At 38.3% G+C, this 9,564-nt stretch overlaps 1 protein-coding gene across 1 annotated transcript; it reads right to left on the bottom strand.

Moving 5' to 3' along the window:
* On the bottom strand, positions 1–7,444 carry LOC145485310 (TLC domain-containing protein 2-like). The gene is made up of 4 exons (XM_081463997.1): positions 6,889–7,444; positions 6,711–6,793; positions 3,020–3,099; positions 1–2,697 (listed from the first exon to the last, which is right to left on the bottom strand). Exons 1-4 carry the CDS (start codon positions 7,092–7,094, stop codon positions 2,338–2,340), a joined length of 729 nt encoding a protein of 242 aa, XP_081320123.1. The 5' UTR covers positions 7,095–7,444; the 3' UTR covers positions 1–2,337.
* Between the last annotated feature and the right edge of the window lie 2,120 nt (positions 7,445–9,564).

The following is a 9,564-nucleotide window of genomic DNA, read 5'->3' as shown; positions in this document are numbered from 1 at the left end:
TAATAACGCTCAAGTTCGGTAGAAGAATAATATTACATGCATGGCCACCCCCGTCCACCTGTTCGTATAAATTTCCCTGGAATTGAAACAGCTGATTCTTGGTGGCAATTCCCAAAAACTCGATAAGATCTGGTTAATGAAATCGTTGGAAGCGCGGCAGAAAAAGCATTCGAGGATGACTGGTTCAACAAAGAGTACAACCTTAACATTACAAAACCATTAGCATCATTGGCTCGTTTATTGAGACAGCGTCCATCATAGCCGCGCCGTCGCTGTGGAATACTTCCGAAAAATAATCCTATAACAATTATTATTATTTTAAACCAATTTGTCAAAGCTTTTTGTACACTAGTATTGTAATGCCGTTAAGCGAAACGACTTCGATCGTGTAGGTGAATCGACTTCGATGTCGGGGAACCGACTGGTTTTCCCTCTCCTCAAGCACCTTCCAGGTCTCGATTGCAGATATCTCGTAAGAATTTTTTTCCCAGAAAAATACAACGGTGGTTCTGAACCTCTTTGCAAAATTCCCTTGAAATTTGCAAAATATTACATAACTTTTAACATGCTAATCACAATCTGAAAATAAAAATAGTGGCCACCAAGCCTGTTCTTAAAGTAGAAATGTTCTTTCGGGTGTTTTTTTCCAGGTTATACAGTTGCTATTGTAACCTTTTTAAAATGAACTGACAGAGTGGAAGCATTGTATTGATCCATCTATTTCAAAATACGAGTTGGAAAGTGCTGAAGATCGATTAGCCACCCAATCATTACACATCATAAACTGCTGCTTATAAGCCCTGGGCTTACACTACTTCATAAGGGATTTTGGATGGGCTTATGAACGGAGTGGGTTATATCCGGGAGGGAGTGGAATAAAAAAACTGTTTCGAAATGAGCTACAGCAGTGTTGATCGCAATACGTTTTTCATAAACTGTTTTTTCTTTAGCTTAAAAACATCATGATAAATCAAATTCATTTCATATAAAACTTGAGGAGGGCTTATTTGCGGGAGGCTTCTAATTGGAAGTACTAGTAATAATTATTTTGTTTACGGGTAGATATGATAGGCCCATAGCCAGGGAGGGGTGAAGTTTTGTGAGCCGGAGGGCTTATAAGCGCTAGTTTATGGTATTTTCCTTTCACAACTTCAACTTCATTTCACTTTATTTTGCACGTACAGTTTTTTTTTAAATTTCCACAACAACCAGTCTTTCGAGGTTCTACACGGATAAACCTGACTGATAAAAAATCTTTGTTGCCTGAGCCACCGGCATTAACTACTCATGGTTTCATTAGACTGAAACAGCTAACAGAGAGCAATATCGGGGAAATATATACAGAAAATAATGATAGTATGGGACAACACAATTAATTTAAAACCTTTGTATATTAGACGCCTTCGAAATTTTTTAGTTATACTATATACGTGTCTCTTTTTGAATAACTATCCAAGATGTTAGTTAAAGTAATATGTTTACTTTGCACTCTACAACCTACAGTTTACGCGGTAATTATATTCTGTCTCTCCCTGATCCAAAAACAACAACTTTCGGTCTGCATTCCTTTTCATATTTAGCTGCTAAATTATGGAACTCTCTTCCGGACTCGCTTAAAACTTCTGCTTTTGCGGACTTTAAACAAAAGATATTACAGTATGACTCTTTTCAGTAGCATTGCAACTTGTCTATAGTTTTATTATGTACATAGTTAATCTCTTTCATTATTTTTAGCATATTTATTGTATAAGTATTGCATTTTGTTATATTTATGTTCTCAAAGATATTAGCTAATTTTAGCTACTTAAAATTCGAGAGGAAATAAAGTATAAGTATGTATGTATGTAATATATCAAAGATTCAGTGCAGTTCAAGAATTGTAAATAATATTAGAGTATGACAAGAATAGTTCACCATTACAAATTAAAATGCTAAAATTGTTTAGCTTTTGAAATAATATTTTTCCTGTTTCTGTGTCATAATTATTTATAAATATAGCTCTAATCATATTGCATTTATGAATAACATTGTACATGTATGTGAAACAAGCTTTATATATGTAATTTTCTACCCAAATGCTGTGTAGGTAATTGTTCATAAATTATTCAACATCATTCGAGTATGAGTTCCATAACTCTTACTAAGTACTGTCAGTAACTTGCTTAAATCCTGCGACATTTAACCAATTCCTCACACTCACAAGGAAATACATTGGCAAAGATTGTAGAACACAATAAAAAGTATTATTAAATATTAAATATAATTACCACGGATCATGCATAATAACAATACTATTATGTAAAATGCATGATTTTTGAAGAGGAGCTAGTCATCTCTTTACTTAGTTTGCTCACGTTTAAAATCAGCTTGCCATAATGACATGAATGTTTGAATATTAAGCCCAGTCATTAACGCCATGCCAACAGTGGAAAAAAGGAAATGCGAAAATGGTACCATACTGCGATGTTGTATGACATAATTTGTCATCCATGCAGAGGTAAGGAATCGAAAGTTGATGAATGTTAACAACAGCATTATTCCATTGACCTGGTATAACAGAGATTTCTTGCTAACTCCATGAAAGCACATTAATCTTCTTGAATGTAAGAAAACACTGTTGACCTCCATCAAAAGAGAACATACAGCAAATGCTATGTACGCCTTGTTGAAGATGGCGATGAAAAAGGCACTACATACCTGCATCACAACAAAAATTTATCAGTAAAAGAAAAATACTTTTTCTGGTTTCATTGAAATCATAAAAATGTGGATTTCTAAGTAAAAATTCAAACTTATGCGCTGCAACCCTAGGGTGTGAAGGACCAACAGGCTTATCTGCACCCACTCTTGCATTCATCTGCTTCGCTCCTTCCTCTGAATGGAATGTTTCCATTGCAGGTCACCCCTCCCTGCCTCCCTGCCTCCCGCTGTTAACCCATCTATCTGATTCTCCCCCCCCCCCCCCCCCAGAATTGTTGACCCAGCCATGCAAACTATATGAATTCATAAAATATCTTACCACAATGTGGTGAAGGAGAAGATCTAAGGACTTCCTGGCATCATAAATAAGCATATCAAAGAAGTCATGGATAAAATAACCTGCAAAAAAGTGGTTTTCATGTGAATAACTATCAAGAAGGCAGAGTAACAATGAATGGTTTTAAAATAAGATCATGTAAAGCTTCAAGGTACGTTAAGCACAACCTCTCTAGACGGATACTTCCCATAAATTGACACATAGCTATGGTCCCAGTCATACACACATGCAACATTTTTAACCTGCAATAAGCAGACACCTGTTGTAAACCAATACTTCTTCTGATTCCAAGAGTATCCCCTTCAGGACACTCACACCACACCTGCTTGCCCATCATCTCAGAGGACTTAACATCAAAGATATCAAGGAGGTGCACGCCTACAGATCTCCATAGTGGACTTACTCTTAGGGAATCGGGTTTTAGCCCCCCACTCTAAAAGTTATCGTGCGGGCCCTGCACAACGCCTTGAATTGGGCACCATTAATGTTGGAATAGGTGGTTGATTTTACCACCTTATTTTAAGATTCAGATAAATATCCTGGCAGAATAGACAGCCAAAGTTATCAAGCTGGCTTCTTTTGACGACCCTCAGGGAACCTTCGCTATCAGAGGGCAAGAAGTGTGGACATCACTGTTCCTCCGGCCTCCCACAACCCTAATGTCATACATGTAGTTTGTCAGGTTTTTTGGTCTTCAATTGTTCACTTATGACAGAATACCCAAAGAGGAGGAACCTTTCAAACAACCTCAAGTGTCTTCTACTGAAATAATTATATCTCTAATTTGTGATGTGCTGGATAGCCTCCAAGCGCCCCCCCCCCCCCAGTATCACCCCCCTGGGGGGGGGGGGGGTTTAATACTTCCATAAATTTCACATAGGTGAGTGTTGCAAAGGGTCTCAAACCCTAACCCTATTTAAGGATAAAGAACAATAAAAATGACACCCTATTTAAGGCCCAACCCCCCAAAAATGACACCTTATTGAAGGAAAAAACAAAAACTAAGAACAGCGTGGACGGTTCAACTTTATTTTGTTTCTGTAACATTGGAGGTATACAAGTAGTTGCTGCCGCAGTGAGTGAGCTTGAAGTGAACAAACGAGGCAGCTCTCTACCGGTAATCGGGAAAAGGTCACATTGTAGGGGCCTTGATAACATTTTTGCAAAAACCAAGGAATTATGGAAGCAGTAAGATCAAAGGTGCAAGGAATTGTGGTTATGCACCAATGGAAGAATTGAGATGTGTTGTTTTGCCATGTGCTCTCTTTGAGCAATGAAAGCAAGGATGAAAGCTATCGGGAACAACAGGAGCATCAGTCCAGAATATCCAACCAAAACACTCTTGTGGAGTTTCAACTAAAACTAACAGAAGTCACTTGGAAAATCACAGAAACAAATAAGTTATAAGGTCAAAGGCACCCACCGTGATGGAGAACCAAGTCAGTTTTCACATTTTATAATCTTAAGCTTACTGAGTGTAAGTATTAATGAACCAGTTGTAATCAGTCATGAAAAATGTTCAATGTTCTATCCTGCCATCGATGATGTTCAATTGTAATTTGCCACAACTTTTGATTTTTAACCAGGCATCTGTTTTACAGTTTGAGTTCCCTCTCATCATCAAGTGTTGTTTAGTAACATTATTTTAAAAAATCACAGATTTTACCGCTACCGTTTATAATTTTTATCTGCACAACTTTACCCAACATTTTGGAAGTCACATGGGAGAAGAAATCGTGAATATACTTCATTCCAATTCTTCGCAAAAATTACAGCTTATTGTTATTATAATAAGAATCTCAAAAGGGAAGTCATTCAGCCATGACCTACAGCCTTCTGGAGTGTTCTATTTCTCATGTAATATTCGAATTTAGAAACCTTGCAAAAATGCTAATTAATTCTTTAGGCCCCAGTTATATGGCCTCGGGTAACCAAGAAAACCCTACCCCCAAGGCAACTTTAGCAAGCATTTATATGTGAAAACGTTGTCCCTATAGGCAAAGTCAAAGTTGATCCTGCACGATTATTCATAACCCATATTGAATAATCAAATGTGCAAATATCCCTCTTTCTTTGAGTTTCCATAGGTCATTCGATCACTGTGGGTTTTGCCAAGTTAATTTTCACTTCTTTGATACGAATTTCTGCTTTAAATCCTAAATCTAGGCATTATGCATATATGTGACACTCACCACGCCAAGAGTTGTCCCGGTTAGGCGAGCAATGCATTTATATAAAAAAAGTTGTCCCGCTTGCCAGGGTTACGGTGAGACAACTCACCCACCCGAGTTGTCTTGCCCCCCAAGAAAGGTTTGCGATCCTAATGTAAACGGTTGGTTGAATTTTGCAAAAAAATAAGCTAAAAGTTACCTTGGCTAAGGTAACTTAGGGGGAGGGTTGTCTTGGATACCCAAGACCATATAAATGGGGCCTTTGAGAAGTTACTGGAAACTCCAGGTGTACTTGTATAAGAGCGTGAGTTAGTGCTGCTGTACGCTGTAATCCGAAAAGTTAAAGTGCCCATAATGTCAAAACTTTTTTTCGCTCATCGAATTCTACATTTCACCTAATGAACTTCTGTGAAAAAATCTTTTGATTCGGATAAAATGCAATTTTTTTATAAGTTTTTAAAGACATTCAAATTTGCCACCATTTTGGTCCACCATTCACATCAGTCTTCCTCGGTTTGAAGTGAGTCATGACGTAGGTTCAGGAACATGTGATTTAGGTCATGACTTATCTGACTTGAAAACAAGTGGAAATTTCGCTTCAGAGTTGTCTACATTTAGTTGAAAATGCCGGAAATGTCCGTTACCACTCTTTGTAACAACGTTAATGATCCAGAAAACAACATCAGTCTTCATCGTAGGTCCCTGAACCTATGTCACAAGCATCAGTCACGTGGTCATTTTGAGCACGTTATTCTTGTGATCAGCGGCAGGGGTCGACCGCAAGAAAATAGAATTTTGAACTTTGTAAAGATTTGTAAAAAAATTGCATTTTATCCAAATCGAAAAATTTTTTCACAGAAGCTCATTAGGTGAAATGTAAAATTAGATGGGCAAAAAAAAAGTTTTGACATTATGGGCACTTTAAAAATACCAGTTTGTTATTGTTACTGAAGATCCTGAGTTCTGTATGGGAACAACCCTGCTCTGCATTGACACACCTTACACCCTCCTTCCCTTCGGCAGCATTTTCTACCATTTAGGTAAACTAGTTTAGTTTTAACAGATCTTTTTTTTCTGTTTAGCTGGGGATTTACGCACTGCAATTTTAGCTGATACAATAATTATCTAAATTATTTAGATACCCTATCTAAGAAACACATTGGGAACACAGTGCCAGCAGGAGCAAAACTAATACCCTATTTGAGGATCGAGAACCTCAAAGACCCTACCTGCGGCACATACCTATATAGCCCATATAAGGATGTACCCACTCCCCCCTTCCCCCCAAACCAGGCCTCCAAAGCAGAACCTCTATGGGCTTACAACACAATCTCCTGACTGCATGATGACCCATAGGACCAGAGTGCTAAGCCTGGGCAGCAAATAATCTAATTATCTAAAAAGTCACCGACCTCTGACCAAATAACAACACTTTTACGAAAAGTAGTCATAATATTCAGATGGAAAGATTATATTAACTGCTCAAAGATCAAAACACATACCAGTGGACATTACTACAAGCACAAACGCTGTGTCACTCCAAGCAGTAAACATATCTGACAACATTGCTGGTTCGTCAAAAAAGCTGTCAAGATCAATGCAACAATCGATCGTGAGTTGTATAATCAAATCGTGTCATGAAAGTAACACCAGACAAATAACTGTTAAATTAAAACTCACCAGTAAACTGACAGAAAAGCAGAAAAGAAAGAGTGAACAAATGACACAGTTATATTTCTGTACATCCAGATGTTCCTCGCGCTCGCAGTTGCGAGAGACGAAGGGATCGGTCCATAATTTGTCAACAAGGAGTGCAGAACACGAAAAACGACAAAAAAACCAAGGATTTCAAACGAACCACGAGGTAAAGATAGGATTCCAAACATTTTCTAAACTTTGTCAAGCGAAATAACGAAGAAAAATCAAGATTCTCATTGAAATACGGAGTGAATGACTCGAAAGGGAATTATGCAATAGTTCTCTGCCTGTTAAGTTGCGTGACTTCTGCGCGGTGAATCGAACCGCGCGCTTATCGGCCATGCATGCAATTGGTCAAAAGTCTGGCGTGATCACACCCGATAGACCCCGGATTATACAAATTGACATTGTGTTTCTGACGTTTATGTATTATGTAATGAACTGCCAGGCTTTAAACTACACATAAACACTGTAAGCTTGTATGATCGAGCAGATGTGAAATCGAACACTCTGCCAGAGGCTTCTTTCTCTTCCTCATTGCTCGACGTGTCCGCCATCTTGGAATAGTCTGTGCTCCTGGGAACGAGGTTGTCCAAGCTCTTCCCCAGGACCTTAACAATAATAATAATAATAATAATAATAATAATAATAATAATAATAATAATAATAATAATAATAATAATAATAATAATAATAATAATAATAATAATAAAAATGTGGGGTGTGAGGACAAAGGTTATTCCAGTGGTAGTGGGAGCATTGGGATCAATACCACTGAGATTGAAGGACAATCTGAGAGCCATTGAAGTGGGCATTCCTGTTGGACTGATCCAGAGATGTGCATTGTTGGGGTCGGCAAGGATTGTTAGAAAGGTGCTGGAGATGTAGAAAGAAGAGAAAAAGCAAACAAGGAGTGTTTCTTGGCTTCCCTAGGCAACTTGTTGTTGCCCGGAGCCAATGACGAAACCAGCTTCAATATCATCAATAGCTGTGCGAATCTTTAATAATAATAATAATATTTAGTGAGGGGATCCAACTCGCCAAAGGCGGTTTTCAGTGGAGCCCTCCTAAATAAAAATCACCTAAAAATGACATAAATAAGAGTTACCTAATAAATTACTACAAGCTAAAATAAATAAGAGTAAAAAGAGTTCGTATTAGTTAAAAAGTTAAAATTCTAAAGATTAAAATTAGCTAAAATCATTCAAAAAAGTTTTCAGTTTTGCTTTAAAAATAGATAAAACACGTGTGTCTTTTAATTCACGCGGGAGGCTGTTCCAGTCCTTCGCTGCTTGATAAATGAACATTTGCTTGCCCCGGTTAGTGCGAGGGAGGGGCAAACGAAGATCGTTCAATTGTCTCGTATTGTGCGAGTGAACAGCTTGATTTCTAATGAAACTGAAGTCAACATCTGTTGACCCAATTAAGCACTTATGAATTGCGGTGCAACGATGAAAAAATCGCCTTAAAGCAAGTGGATTGGAAGGCCCAACAGTACTTTAACAGCATTATTTTGAAGTACCTGCAGTTCTGACATTATGGTGAGATTGTTCTTGTCCCCCCAAACGAGGTCTCCATAATCAAAGAGTGGTAGGATTAAGGTGTTGTATAGGGTGACCCTGGCTTGAAATGGCAGTAGATTTCTAACTCTCCTGATTAGGCCTATCCTTTGATTAATCTTCTTACAAACAGATTCGATGTGATCTGCCCAGGACATAGACTGATGAAGTGTTACGCCCAAATACTGGAATGATTCTGTTCTATCGATTATAGTACCCTTTACTTGAATAGATATTTCCTGGACTCCCAAAGATGACAAAGTTGCATTTTGATAAATTAAGAGTCAGGACATTTCTGGAGAACCATTCTGACACTGTCTTAAAGTCCGACATTGAGGTGACGTTGAAGATCAGTAAGATCTTTAGATGAGTAGTAAAGTACAGTATCATCAGCATAAAGAACGATATCACTTGCTAAAGGACAGTTCGGAAGATCATTCACATAAATCAAAAAAAGTAGCGGACCCAGCAGAATACTGCCTTGGGGTACCCCAACGGGCATTTTAGCAGCTAAGGAGTGAGCATCTCTAACTGCTGTAATTTGCGACCTGTTCGTGAGATAGGATCTAAACCATTGGACAGTAGAGTCAGTAAGGCCAATGTTTATTAGCTTCTGCAGTAGTAGATCATGGTCTACCGTGTCGAAGGCCTTAGATAGGTCTAGAAATACAGCACCTGTAAACCTACCAGTGTCCATATTCTGGAGAAATGATATTATCTGTGAAGTGAGCCAAGGCTGTTCCAGTTGATAACTTCGGTCTGAACCCAAACTGTTTGGATGTAATGATCTTATTGTTTGTGAGATAAGCGTATAGTTGGATGTGTACAGCTTTTTCAAGTATTTTGCTCACCGTCTCTCACCTTCTCCTCGGTAATTTTCAAAACAGTCAGAGTGCAGACTGCAGACTGGGGCCGGGAGTAAAATGCAGACTGAGGGTAAAATGCAAACTTCTAAAGGATATCTCGTGCTATTGCCATTATCGATTGCTAACCATAATCAGGGCTATTCACGCTAATTGTAGGGAAAGTCTGCACTCTGGTTATCCTGAATATCACTCCGGTTCCCAGGCTCAGGTTAGCCTGTTTAGGTTAGCTCTCG

Source organism: Orbicella franksi, chromosome 1 (assembly GCF_964199315.1).
Source record: "Orbicella franksi chromosome 1, jaOrbFran1.1, whole genome shotgun sequence".
NCBI classification, from domain to species: Eukaryota; Metazoa; Cnidaria; class Anthozoa; order Scleractinia; family Merulinidae; genus Orbicella; species Orbicella franksi.
Note: the sequence above shows the minus strand (reverse complement) of the source record. Positions and strands in the feature narration are given on the sequence as shown.